This window comes from Protopterus annectens, chromosome 17.part0 (assembly GCF_019279795.1).
Source record: "Protopterus annectens isolate FY-2018-M chromosome 17.part0, PAN1.0, whole genome shotgun sequence".
NCBI lineage: Eukaryota > Metazoa > Chordata > Ceratodontiformes > Protopteridae > Protopterus > Protopterus annectens.
The window spans coordinates 388,313,608-388,329,441 of record NC_056751.1 but is presented as its reverse complement, the minus strand read 5'-3'; the positions used below and the strand labels follow the sequence as shown (position 1 = coordinate 388,329,441).

General features: G+C 38.2%; 1 protein-coding gene across 2 annotated transcripts in view; it reads right to left on the bottom strand.

The window, feature by feature from the left end:
* LOC122791827 (tumor necrosis factor receptor superfamily member 1A-like) overlaps window positions 1-15,834 on the bottom strand; it is a 323,895-nt gene that overhangs the window by 101,657 nt on the left and 206,404 nt on the right. For both annotated transcript variants that reach the window (XM_044059790.1, XM_044059791.1), the window contains exon 8: window positions 6,408-6,680. In XM_044059790.1, the coding sequence (XP_043915725.1) occupies window positions 6,408-6,680 (273 nt within the window). The remainder of the gene's footprint in view (window positions 1-6,407; window positions 6,681-15,834) is intronic.

The following is a 15,834-nucleotide window of genomic DNA, read 5'->3' as shown; positions in this document are numbered from 1 at the left end:
TGAAATGAAGCCTGTGTTATGTATGACACAGAGCCATATACACACAGTCACAGACAGACACACACACACACACACACACACACATACATATATATATATATATATATATATATATATATATATATATATATATCCAGAGAGAGAGAGAGAGAGATCGAGAAAGAGGATATTCATATGTTAATCTAGGTAATCTCATTAGATGTTTGCCAACTGCAAACTGGCATTCTACCTTGATGATCACCTGCTGTTGCTCAGAAGTAAGGATATTATGTTCGCATATTACAATTTCATTTAGTGCATAAATTACTTAAACAACAAACTCTTCACAGTCACTGCAGGCTAAATCACAGTTGGGGTACCCAAAGAGTGCATCTTAGTGCCAATCCATTTCTCCCTATTCATGAATTGTGTTTTACTAATTCTGAAACACTAGAATCTTACGTTCAGATGATATGGTGATATTTAAAGAAAGCAGTTTCTTTGGGAAAAAAATGAAACCACATTCCAAAATGACTTTGTTCATGTATCGAACAGGTTTAAAAATAAACCTCAAATGAATACAAGTAAAATGCAGTCTGCTTTTCAGACCCTCCAAAACAGTGAGCTTCTCATAAATGGCTCACTTTATAACCGCCTTGAACAACTAATCAGATTTTAATTAATCCTGCATTTAAATTTCACCCAAATCTATACTTCATACTTAAGCTATTTAGAAAACACTTACATAATAGTATAAAGTAACCCACTATTTTTCACCATAAGCAAAAAATCCTAATAGTTAAAAAAAAAAAAAAAAATACTTGCAGAAAAACTTAAAACCTGAATATGCTCTATCACTATACTTTCTTCAAGTGAAAATACAAACTTGCTACAAAAAGCAGAACTCCAAGCCTGCAGATTGCAGACTTTTGCCAGCCATATATAGCACAATTGCATTACCTTGCTAATTAACACTAGTTAAAAGTAACTAACAGTTCTACCATCCTTCTGTGCCCCTGCATATTTAGCCTAGTAAACAGCAAATATTGACTCTCTCAACCTCAAAAACTAAACTAAAAAAATCTGAATTCCTGTAAGTACCATTAAAGATGGTAAAATACCTTTAAAAGACCCCTGTTCAAGCTACAGACGAAACTTTCTTCAAACTGGCACATGTAGTAATATGGATTATCCTCCCTCAGAACACAAGGGACAGCCCAATGTTCCTGCATTTTTAAGCTCATCTCCTATTAACTTGCATCCACAAGCAACATGCAACTGCTTCAGTACAGAATGTAGTGTGACTCAATGTCCATCCCTTCTTAACAATCTGACATCCCCAACAGTATTCCATGACAACGCATGTAATTTGTTGGCCTACATATCCCTGACTAATATTCAACACACCTTAATCAACACTTTCCTCACCTAATGTCCTCTTGCTTCATCTCTCCACCCTTCACTGAATGTCTACCAATTATGCTTATTAAATTATGTATTTTGCAACTCAATATCATAAACGGAACGTGAAGGCTTGTGCAAGGTTCTAAATGTCAAATCTCCGTAATATCACCAGCAAGGTATAAGCAACAAAGTATAAGTCCACAGCAGGGCAAGATCCACCTCATAGGAACGACACCATACCATACGATAATAACAGGAACGTTCTTTATTTACAGATAGTAAACTCAGTAAGCGCTTTCACCATACACGGCTTCCTCAGACTGTAACAAGCATTCTAAAACCACAGTCTTTAAATACATCTCATGCAGGTCTAAACAATTAATCAATCAGCATGTCATAGATATTTAAAGGGGCCATGAATATATAAGCCTTATCTAGTGCTCCTACAATACTAAATGAAGAACAAAATCAATACATACTAAAAACTGACGTTGCTAAATAAACTACTGTATAATATAAATACCTATGTGATACACTATATAAACATAAATACATATTAAAAACATATATGAAATACAAATGTTAAAATACACTGCCCTAAGTTAAGACTGCAAGGCTCAATGTAAAAACCTGCTTAATTTCCTCTTTTTCAACATTGGTTGGATACTAACTTTGTCATTTAGACCAGGATGGAACTCCGCTCTACATCTCATGATCCACCTTGATTCCATTTCCAACGTATAATTTTCAATATCCCCCCCTCTAGTGTTGGTGTGGATATGTTGTAGTACAAGGAAGGTAAATGTGTGTTGATCACTAGTGGACATCTGATGTTTCGCTAATGCATTATTGGCATCCTTCATCCTCATTTTATAGTAATGCTCCCTGATTCTCTCTCTTAGTTGCCTGTTGGTTTTACCAATGTAAAACGCTGTACAGGCGGAGCAAAGGGCAAGATAGACAACATTCATGGACTTACAATTTGTCCCTGTCATGAAAGAAAAAATCTGTCCAGTGACAGGTTGTCTAAAGATAGTACTATCATTAATAAGTCCACACTGATTACAATTGCCACAAGCACTAGTATTAAAACCAGGATTAAAATACCTGGGACCATGTTTATGACACAGAATCTCTTTAAGATTCATCTTATTTTTATACGTATACCTTGGTCTAGGACCTACAACTTCTCGAATTCCCTCATCAACACATAATACATCCCAATATTTCTCAATGACATGTTTAATATTATGAACATCTTGAGTGTAAAAAACTGGTATACTAATACTAGTATCCCTATTCTTTTGTGTACACCCATTCCTTTCAAATTCATCACTCCAACCATTGCCTGAGAAATATGGACGGGCTATGGTGGACCTTAACCTTCTAGTCTCTGTGATGACTTTGTCAACTTCAACTTCATTATATGATCGATCTGTTAACCTAGTTCTCAAACTAGAAATCTCTTCATTATAGCCCTCTTCTATAGGGTTGAGGCGGGATGCTCTCATGGCTTGGCCTCTCATTACATTATTAAAAACATGTAAAGGGTGCATGCTCGTTCTGTGCAATAGAGTATTCTTATAACAACTCTTCCTGTGGACAGCGGTGTTCAACATTCCATTTTGTAGCCTAATTATATCTACATCCAGGAAGGACAATCGATCCCTGGAATAACTCATAGTAAATTTAAGGAATCGAGTTGTATTATTCATAAAGCCAGCAAACTCAGATAGCTGCAATTCAGTCCCTTCCCAAATTAAAAAGAGGTCATCCACGAACCTCTTATAGAATTTAACATTCTGTTTATATAATGTGCTAGACAGCAGGACTTCCTTCTCCCAAAAAGCCATGACTAGGTTGGCGTAGCTATTGGCACAGGATGTGCCCATAGCTACGCCATCCCTTTGTAAATACAATTCATCCGCAAACAAGAAAACATTATTTTCTAATATAATTTCAAGGAAAAGTGCTAGTAATTCAATTGTATTCACATCCAAATTGGAGTATTTCTTCAGATATCTCTGCACATAATCAATCCCACAATCGTTGGGAATGACTGTGAAGAGACTGGTCACATCAAACGTGACCAAATAATAAGCACTAGTCTCATCCAACCTGCTAACGTAGTCATATAAACTAATTAAAAATTCTTTACTATCTCTCAAGATAATATCATTCGAGTTTATAACTGGTCTTAGCTGTCTCTCCACATACAGGGAAAATGGTTGGGTCAACCAACCTTCACCCGAAACAATAGGCCTCATTGGAGGTTCCATTGAATTTTTGTGAACTTTAGGAAGGCCCTTTAGTACAGGTATTAAGGGGTTAGTAACCCTTAAGAACTTGGACAAGTTCTTATCTATAATGTTACTTCTAAATAAATCATCTATGGTGTCATAAACACGAAATACTTTTAACCTTACTTCCTCCAAATCTAATTTACTGTAGAAGGAAGTATCATTCAACATCAAGCGTACACTCTCTCTGTACATCACAGCGTCCATAATTACAGTCGGACCTCCCTTGTCTGCAGGGGTGATGATAATAGAATCATCATTTCTTAGATTGTCTAGTCCTTGCCTCTGAGTAAAAGTTAAATTACATTTAAATTTCCTACTTCTATCATATCTGTTGTTATTATTATAGTATTCATAAAGTTCATGTTCCACTAATCTGCTATATGTTTCTAAAACAGGATGTAGTATTGGAACATATGTACTAGTTGGTTTGAAAACTTTCACATTAGAGTCCATATCCCCAGAATTCCCATATTGCAATTTTAGCTGGATGTTCCTGATAAACATTTTAATGTCTATCATAGTATCAGTGACATCACTCTTCTTGCTGGGAATAAAAGTCAAACCTTTGTTCAACACAATTTCTTCATCTAGACTCAATTTTCTACTGGACAGATTAATTATAATTGATTCCCCTTTCTGCTCCACATTTTCTTTATAGTAGGGCCTACTGGCTCTGTGTCCATCACTTTCCGTTTTTGACGGCCTCTGCTCATGGAGCGTGTCCTCCCCTTGAATCGGGGTGACTGTATCGGGAAAGGGGTATCCCTATTATTTACATCATTCCCATCAATGTTCCTGTGTTCTATTGTTTTCCTCCTTACCACAGATTGATTACTATTATCCATTTGAACATTACACATATTCTGTTTACTATTGATAACTAAAGTTCCATTCACACTACTATCACTACTAGTCTTCTTATTAATAGTGACAACAGATGGGTACAAATTCACACATTTTAAATTTCCAGAAACAGAAACAGTGTTGGCATTATCCGTGACAGCACTGTCAACCATCCCAGTGCTCCCCGGATCGCCTAGTGTGACAGAACATGAATCATTGCTATTATATACAAGCTCAGTCAAATCAGAGTCAATATTCAATTTATTAATGTCACCAGCCTGGGTCTTTTTTTCTGTTTTTCCGGACATAGTCCTAGGCCAAACAAATATTTGACCATTTTTAAAGTCAAATGCATCCCTCTCAATCTTTTGTTTCTTTTGATCTAGAAGTCTTTTTTCATAAAGTAGGACATTGTCCATTAGTCTATCAACACCTAAAGTCGCCCTAGCAGAGGTAAACTTCCGAGTGATAGACTCATACATTTTAGTTACATCTTCACGTAGTGCCTCTTCTTCAGGTAAATGATATTCAATTAATAGCTTCATATAACTGCATTAGCGAAACATCAGATGTCCACTAGTGATCAACACACATTTACCTTCCTTGTACTACAACATATCCACACCAACACTAGAGGGGGGGATATTGAAAATTATACGTTGGAAATGGAATCAAGGTGGATCATGAGATGTAGAGCGGAGTTCCATCCTGGTCTAAATGACAAAGTTAGTATCCAACTAATGTTGAAAAAGAGGAAATTAAGCAGGTTTTTACATTGAGCCTTGCAGTCTTAACTTAGGGCAGTGTATTTTAACATTTGTATTTTATATATGTTTTTAATATGTATTTATGTTTATATAGTGTATCACATAGGTATTTATATTATACAGTAGTTTATTTAGCAACGTCAGTTTTTAGTATGTATTGATTTTGTTCTTCATTTAGTATTGTAGGAGCACTAGATAAGGCTTATATATTCATGGCCCCTTTAAATATCTATGACATGCTGATTGATTAATTGTTTAGACCTGCATGAGATGTATTTAAAGACTGTGGTTTTAGAATGCTTGTTACAGTCTGAGGAAGCCGTGTATGGTGAAAGCGCTTACTGAGTTTACTATCTGTAAATAAAGAACATTCCTGTTATTATCGTATGGTATGGTGTCGTTCCTATGAGGTGGATCTTGCCCTGCTGTGGACTTATACTTTGTTGCTTATACCTTGCTGGTGATATTACGGAGATTTGACATTTAGAACCTTGCACAAGCCTTCACGTTCCGTTTATGATATTGAGTTTCATTTTAATTATTTTTGCTGGAACGTGTTGCCTTAGCGTATATTTCTTTATTTTTATCGGTTACATTATGTATTTTGCAAGCCTACATACTCATTATGGCAACTCAAATCTACAATAATTGTTTACTATGCAATACATACCATGTGAAAAACAATCTGTTAAATATAAATAAGAAATGCTGTATTTGTAATATTTTTGGATGTGAGAGCAGTATATCTGCTTTGTTCTCATGTTGTTGCTGAAAATATTTGTTGTCCAAGTCAACCTACCCAGTTAACAAATGAAATGAAAACATAGATAAAACAGAACTCAGTACTCCATCACTGGGCAATTATGCTGATTCTCTAGTCATACATATTTTAATGAAGGCCTCATAACATCATACAAAATTTAAATAAAGTCTGTTGTCTAACTAGTCTGTTAATTTCTGCCAATTTAGTAATATGCTAGTTACTTCTTAAACAATTACTGTGCTGCATATTTGTACATTGAACTTTCTCAAATGTAACTGAATTTAAGCTATCAGTACTGCCTTACTAAAAAGTTATTAAAGAGGAAGATGAGAAAATTATGACACATACCAGTTCCTTGTTTTCCATGGCACTGGAAGACATGGGGTTAAGCGTTTCCTCATTTAGAGACAAAGCAGACGGTCTAGTTTGTGGATTTTCTTCACACACTGAAAGAGGACCATAGGCAGCTGCACCATGAGGTAATGGGTCAATTTCATGTGGTCCACAAGGATGCTCCACTGGCACTTTGACTATCGACAAATTTAAATCTATTACATTACGTCTTGTGTCACTTCCAGTTGCCTGATCATCTTCACTTTGTAACAAAGGAACTCCAACAACCTATGAAAACAGAAATAATTCATTTTTAAAGTTCACTCTTAAGAAAGCAACAAAAAAAAAACTTAATGATACCACTTGCATAGTGAATAAACTTCCAAATTTAATGTACAACCACTCTTTAAAGGAGCATGATGGTTACAATAGGTCCAGAGAGCTTTATCTATAATTACAGCAACTTTTTTCTATAATACAAACCCAATGCCAGGTACAAAAAAAAAAAAGCAAACAAAAATTCATAAATCGGAGGATCTGTGGCCATCTCTAAATTAGCCTGATAAAAATTATATAAGTATATACATAAGGAAATGTATAGGATTCCTTTTAAAAGACATGTTAAGGATTATTATAGAAATTTTTGGTAGGCCATAAACCACGAGAAACTCGAGTTGTATATATGGTACAAAGTACAGCTTAATACGACATGAAAACAATTAATAAAATAAACACTAAACAAGAACTAACCACCTTCTGTCGAAGGTGGTATCAGGCAAAGACTGCTGTAGCCAATCAGCTTCACTGCAGCAGATGCTAAAAATAAAACAGTCTTGGAAAGTATACATTTTCATTCAATACAACCAGTGATGTTAGCAACTTTGAGGTCCCCATCAAACTTCAGCTATAGGGCCCTGACAAGACTATTCTCACATCACACCACCATATGATGAAATATTACTTTTTGTACAATACATTTATGTCTTTTATGTATATAAGAGAGGGTACAGAGTCAACTTTTTAAAGCATGAATGCTAGATGCATACAGGTTTTTAGCTTCATTATTTTTCACACGAGTTGCTTCTGCACAACTACCCCCCCCCCCCCCCCCCGCCCAGCAATCACCTCAAATGTATGACTGTAAAGAAAATTAAAGATATAACAGATATATTAATGTATTTTACCTTGTTACTATCATTCACAGGCATGGTCACTCCCAAACCCGATGACTATAAAAAATTAATAAAGCAATTAAAAATGTATCTGTTACCACTACCCACATATACATTTGGTGCCCTGCTAGTATTTAAGAAAATAGCTGTAAGAAACAAAATGTCCTTGAAAATCAGGAGCATCTAGTCCTGGTAATATCCTGGGATAGCACTGAGGCTGGTTGCTCAGAGCAACCATTCTCTAGAGTTCACCTGACATAGTAGCATGACAAAGAGTGGCTAAACATGTCTATTATTAGGGAAGAAGGATAATTTAAATAATTCAGCCATTCTCTGGTTAGCTGCTTTATCTTAGAGTTCTATTATATACATGATTCCTATAAAGTGGGTAACTGGAGAATGAGGGGTGATAATGGAGAATAATGGACCTTTCCGGTGCTTTCTATGAATCTCAGAATAATATGGTGTTCAAGTAGTTTGACATATGCCAATGTAATATTATGTTAGTTTCTGAAGATTAACTAAATCCTTCACCCCCCACCATCACCCATACAGTATAAGCATCATTGCCAGCCATAGCACCCAATAACCATGAAGAATGTTCTTTTCAAATAAACGATCATATATTTAAGCAAGTTGTACAAATCTACATATTCCGGCCATTAATGTATACCATAATGGTCAGCTGACCTCTAAGTCATGCTTGTTCTCTATTATCACCCTTTAATTCTTAACACTCCTGAGAAACATAATGTAACCTCATCCTTGTAATGATCATCCCAAAGCCAGACATGGAGATGTACAGTCAACAAAAGTGGTATGGAAATAACTAAATAACTTATCGCACACACACACACACACACACACACACACACACACACACACACACACACACACACAGTGAAAAATTTGTTAAATTAATGTATATTTTCTCAAAAAAAAAGTACTGGAAACATGAATGAGGATAAGCAGTGCACTAGTTTCCAGTGGGTCTTTTTAAGACATTAGGAATAATTACTTAAAAAAATAAAAAATTTGCATTGCACACTTCATATCTGTTCCTGATTTTGTCTCATATTTGTGGTCTGCCCCTTGTAAAATATGTGGTTTTCTAGCAAATCACCGAAGATTGCAGTCGCTGAATAATGGCAAACGTTTGAGTTTTATATCCTTCAATTACCGCATGCTAATGTAAAACCTGTTATTCTAGCAACTAAGTGTACAGCAGTAATATCTAGAATCTCTCCTTGACGTTTAGCTTTTGCCCCTCCTTTATTTTTGAACATAAGACTCAATCCTCTATCTTCAAAATGTGGAACACTACATCTTATCTCACAATGTGGAACAAATTGATGAAATGTGGAATACTTAATTTGCAACTGCAGCTAGGAAGTTCTTATCACTGCGAAAATCTGTTTCTTTATGCTTATGCTCTTTTGACAAAGTAATATGATTCACTACTAACTGACAGCTATGTCTGTTAAAAAATGTAATGAATATATGAAAGAGTGGGTAGATTTAACTGGACTGAGATGAAAGAACACGAATGAAGAATGGGTGCTATACATAAGTGTGAATTGCGACTATCCAACAAGGCGATGCTGCTCTGCACGCAACTGATACTCCTAATGCAGCAGGAGTGGGGAAGGTTGCAGAGATGGTTATTCTAAGGGAAATTTTAACTTGAAAGCATTTGCGTCTATACAGGATAATGCTAATAGCCGCTGTGCGGAGAACAGCTTAGCGTAAACACTGGGCTTAATCAGAAAAACAAGTTTTACAACAGCAAGGCTAACAGACCAATCAGGAAAGCACACAATAAGCTTTCAGCCAGCAGTCTCCAATCCAGATAGGTTTTCTACAGCACACTTCTACCACAAGAGTACAGTTATAAAGCCTTCTTAATGTAAAAATGCTGGTTTTAGAGTTCAAGTGCAGGTAAATATAACAATCTAGATACTATAGTCCTGTAAAACTAGACACAATTTAAGTACTATAGCAGCAGTAGAAACAGTTAATTTTTGAAACTGTAGTATAGTGCGGGAAATGTAATAATTAACACGATTCTTATGAAATACAGTAAAAATAATCAACAGAAGTACAAAATGATACTTGTTTTCATTCTTTGCAGCAAAGTCTCTGTAACTCTCAGATAACGTAGCCACACCATGAGTAGCTCTGAGAAATTTAGCACAAATCCATGCAAACAGTGGGCTTGTACAGAATCATAAAATCAAGTTTTATAACAGCAAGTCCTAAAAACCAATCAAGAAAACCCACAATAAGCTTTAAAGCAGCATTCCCCAATTCAAACAGGTTTGCTACTGCACACTTCTACCACAAGAGTGCAGTCAGGAAAAACCTCTATGTAAAAAAATGCTGGTTTTAGAGCTCAAGTGCAGGGAAACCACACAATCTATTTCTTAGACACCTGCTTCACTACAAATTATCTTCATGAATTTACCCCCTGGATACTCTCCATTATGCTAAGTTACACATACTTAATTGCCAGTTACCTATCTAATAGCTGTGGGAATCACTCTGATAATATTCCCACATTCCCCAAATTACTGAACATTCAGAAAACATTTACTGTCTAGTAAAACTAGCAAACACAATGTAATTAAGTACTACAGCTGCAGTGGAAACAGTTCAGCTTTAAAACTTTACTAAAGTGCAAAAAAATGCAACAATTAATAAAGGATTATTACGAGAGGTGGAGAGTGGCATATTTTTTGTAGGACGGATGCCATTTTTAAATACTGTCAAGATGGGTAGAAGGGGAAGACAGAATGGGGGATGGAACAGGAATGGCAGCAGAGCTAGCAAAACCAATACAAAGGACAAACAAAGATGGATATGAGAGGTACTTACACAAATGGTGAGACCACAAAAGAGATACACTGACAGAGGGAAAAAGTAGTGATAGGGAGGAATGGATATATAAACTGGGGAGGAAATGACACACAAGGAAAGAAACACCATGATAATGGAAAGGGTGGGTGATGGCTGACTGCTATAATGCACATTGCTGCACCCAGCCAGAAGTCAGTTACCTCCAAGAAGCTGTGTGACTGTGAATCACACAAAGACCAGCTCCAGACTGCCAATGTGGGTGGTTCATCAGCCTGTGCACCAAGACAGTCACCAAACTTTCCCCCTCCTGATGGGTGAAACTGGAGGATCCCTGCAGGTGACACCACTAATAGCAAGTCTACCCCATAGAAGAAACAGCACCAGAACCACCATGTACAGGATGATGGTCATCACTCTGCAGAGAGTGACAGTGATGTATGTGCACACGCCTGTAATCACTGCTGCACCTTACCCACTGCCACAAGTGACACTGCATAAAGTATTAAAGTTAGTTAGTAAACAAAACCAAGAACAAATGAGAAAAGCAGATGATGACATAGATAAAGACAAAACCAATGGTAAACCAACTAAAAATGCAGTTAACCATGCACTGGCAAGGCAAAACTATCATACAGGCTTGAAGCAAATATACTTCAGAAGTGTGTGTGTGTGTGTCACAAGGGGCAATATTAGATACAAAGTAACCAGTCACTTTTGTGTAAGACAGTTGGCCAGTGCATGAACAGCAACCAGTAATTTTGAAGGAGGCACAGAACCTGGGCATAAACAATCCTGAACAAATGCAATGCACAGCTCTAAGGAGCTTAGGAGCAGATGACAGTCAAATGCTGCCATATAATGAGATGCATGGCACTAGCTGGGACCATATAATGTATAATGTTGCCATAGGATGATATGCGTGTCACTAGGTGGAACCACACCAAGTGTACTCCACCAAGGAATACTAAACTGAATACAAATGGGACACCTAACCCTTGTGGTAATACTACACCAACACGTCAGTCATAGGGGAACATCACCCGACATCTGCACTCTCATGTTATGCCAGGTGTAACCAGCACAGGCACTGATGGTCGAAAGGGCAGTCTAACAGCAACACATCAGGCTGATAAGGACATTATGAATGCATGGTAAGGTGGACAGATAGGGACATGACACTGACAAAGGTCAACTGCACATGTACCAAAGCATATGACATGCATCATGGTGGTGGCACACCTACTGTCAGCCCAGTATGCATTACCATGATACTGCTGGGAATACCTGGTTGTAAGGAGGGACACAAGAAGAGCTCCACTTGTAGTTACAAAGGATATGACAAGCAAAGCTGTAAGAAATGATGAAACTAATTAGCAGCACTGCATATACTTGTATTGATGCAAGTGACTCGAAACATGCAGGAATAATACCAATCCAATACATGTATCCTGATGACTGGACAGGTGTTGATGCCTCTTCTGGAGTATCAGCTGATTTTTCTCACCAGGTGCTGAAAAAAAGACAAGAGAGAAAAACAGAAAAGGAAAAAAAAAGATGTCCCTGAACGTGAATGGCTGTATATAACTGCACAAGAATGATTACTAAAATATAGGCAACTTCCAGATACTGAAACGTACTGTAGGACTCTAGACTGCTCCTCCTTACTTCTTCTTCCCACTGGTGGAAGGGGTTAGCATGGTACCTTTTCAGGTCACTGTACTGATGCTAGCTCTGCTCCCTAGAGTGGGATAATTCCTGTGGCATCACTCTGTGAGACTTGGTAAGGCAGTGTCAGGCATCCACATCATACTGGGCCATTACTCATTCCACTCTTCTATGTTTTCCTTTTGGGACCTCTCAACTGTTCCTTCAGAGAGAAGCTATCTTCATGAATTTACTCCCCTGGATACTCTCAATTATGCTAAGTCACCTAGGCTTAATTGCCAGTTATCTATCTAATAGCTGTGGGAATCACTATGATAATATTCCCACATTCCCCAAAATACTGAATATTCAGAAAGCATTTAAACGCCTATACACATTATTTTCATCAGCAGCATACTGCAGTTCATACAATATTTATAAGACTCAACATGTTACACAATACATATGTACATGTGTCTGTGTGTGTTCAAATATGTACACATGGACAAACACAAACACAGCTTATAAGCACAGACATTTTTTGAGTACCACTTCATCAAGAAACAAATACTCAAAGTTAGGGTCGAATGCAGGCACACATAGTGGTGCCAATACAGAAGATGGAGAAAGGTTTTGGTCTCCCTACTTTACCATGTGGCAGCCCTTTCACTCTCAGCCCTTTAAGAAACCATGGTCACCTGACAGGTTGATACAAGAGGAAAATGGTAGTAGATTTGTGGGGATGTACAGTGCAGAAACTACATGAAAGGCAACATGGCAGTTTAATGTAGTCTAATGCTACAACAGTGTCATGTAACAAAAACAGATATACAGAAAGGGGGCTCAAAGTTGCACTCATCACATGAAGTACTGCACCTCTCCAAGCCATCTTAATGTACAGTAGCTTGCCAACATGCCATAAATAATAGCACTGAGAAGTCATAATGGTCATATAGGCCATGGTGAAAATTGCAAGCAGACTACAGCCACATCAATGTCATGCAGCTGCTCAGGCATGTGCAGACCAGTTTGTAGTCTATAATTACTGTACACTTAGCAGGGCCACAGTGTACTGCATACAAAGTGTACAGCTGTGTATGCAGTGTACTAACTGTGCATTTCAGACACAATTAACCAAAACTGCCTCACTGGCATAACCATCACATTACAAGCCCCAAAATAGTAGTATTATTAACAGCTGCCACCATTGTGGTGTTCACTGTACTGAAAAGCACACAACTTCCAAACAGAAAAAATGCAGTTATAGGCGCTGTTCTCCAGTAACAATAAAGGTTTTCCTCTTAATAAAACGTGGAAACTCAGTTTCAATAAATTCAAGGTCCAAGTCCAATAGACCACTAGGTAAAACATTTCAAGACACCAATTTATTTGACAAAAAAAAACAGATTAAGCGCTTTCATCTCCCATATGGAGACTTCATCAGAATCTGTTACACATACAAATCTTCAGTTTAAATACATCTAAGTAAAACACACTTAATTAATCTTGACTTCTAATAGGCTGGCCATTAATTGACACTAATTAACTGTTCACTGTACTACCTATTTTTCAAAAGTATAGTGAGTGGATCTCAGAAAAAAAAGGTTTACATTGCACTGAAGTGTTTGTGGCAAACAGGCCAGTGGCAGGTGAGGAAGGTGACCCAATAACTGTGACATTCATATAAGTGGGGGGTGAAGTATTGCTCCATGTAGGGTCACCAATATGATTTTGCATGTGTGCATGATGGCCTAAGTCACTGCACAAGAGAGAGGATTGCCATGAGTGAGGGGCTCCCACCACAGAACCCCATCACTGCCATGAAAGTGTTCCTAGTGTCTCTGTCTGGACAGAATGAAACAACTCTGACACCTGGAAGAGGCCTCTTTTATGCATGGTGAACTGGTCGCACTATCTTGTGCCTCTGTTGGGGATGCACTTGATTTGGTATTTCCTTATGTCAACAACATGCTGTTGTGATAAGCCAGTGCTATGAGCGTATGAATATTAAATACCATTATGTCTCCCCTAAAGGCACACTGCCATACATCACAAGGCAAGTTTTGATTTCATTCTCTGCATACACGCTTACTTAGAACTTCAAGAAAGCACTGGGGAATGGGATTGCCACATATTAGCATTTTTACACATGGATGTTTATCAGTCTGCTTTCATATCTGCTATGGTAATTGGGTCCATCAATGTGGAGCAGGTAATGCCTGATATCAGTGCTGCATTAGAGCATGACAATGATGGAAACTTAATTACGATCCAGTCTGAGGTCACAATGTTACTGCTGGCAATGGTAACTGTGGTGGGCACACTGCCACACATGTTCAGTGGCACAGTTATGTTGATGATGGAACACATTCACATCTTTCCTGTGGGTGTGCAAGGACAGAACCTTCTTGGATGCTCCACACTGGCAGCACCCTCATTTCCTGCTTATCATGTACCACCAAAGAGGAGTAGTGCCATCAGAGAGCATGGAGACAGCAGTCAAGAGCAGAGGACCAGTGGTCATCCAATGCATTGCATTCATTCATTGTCCAAACTAGGTAGCACAATTGGGTATTATACAATGGATATGCAGAACAGTTATCCAGGTACAGCAAATGCCATCATGGGCACGTTAGAAATTATTGTTGTACTATGCAGCCTGTGTGATGAAGTACAAGAATGCAATGCCTGGACTAACTAACTGGTGTGGTGGACAGGCACATGGGTGCCTCTGCTTCCACCATGGGATCACCTGCCTTCTTGTGTAAAGGCTGCCCCATTCCTGTGACTGCCACTTTCCTGCCTCCAATGTGGGTATACCAAACAGAGTGTGCAGATCAAGGTCACAAATTCCTACGAGTGGTGAGCCTAGTGTACCACGGTATGGACAACTCCAAAGACACAGCATGCATGTTAGTCATGCATGCATCAAAGCCAAAAAGTCATGGGCACACAGTGCATAACCGTTCTTTCTAGGACTTGTTACTAGCAGTACCATTGCTGGGACAGTATACAACCGTGACTGAGGATGTTTAAGGTCTGTGCCATTCCTATCTGAGATACAATGACACCGGTCTCCACAGCACAATGACATCTGCAGTAGCTGTGCTTCCTGGAAACAGAACTAAGCAAACACCCACAACATCTGATCACCAGCATCCCCCTCAGGAAACATAACTTCTTCAATGAACAGTATACTCAACTCCCACAAAAAATGGCCGTTTAACATTCTCCCTTCCACATACACAGTCCTCCACATTTGACCGATGTACCCATTGCTGACTCCTGTCACTGTACTTCTTCCCTTCTATGTAGATGATGACAACTACACTTAATCCTTGCAATACGAGTTGCGATGGAAGAGTAATATGTGATGAACAGTGCAGCCAATCAATGCAAAGTACATCACAGCCTGGGTATAGTACTGCATGCATCAGTTTTAATCTTTAGTGTATCTACTCTGGCCTGTAGTGGTGGAGCAGAAACTCTTTCTCACTGCCACAGCATACAACACTCGCCTCCTACTTTCATGGCCTTCTCCAGCAGCTAGTTCTTCTGACAGTTTCTAAACTGGCATCTCTTCCTAGACTGACTCCACTCTGTCTCATCCTCCGATTGCAATCTCCTGCTCTAGCTGTCTGTGTACCACCATGTTAGACAGCATTACAAAGATATCAGATATTTTACTGCAAGTCAACAGAACATACTGCAGAGCACCAGTAGCAGAACTTAAACAGCAAAAATCTTCCTTTAACAATCTGAACATGCAT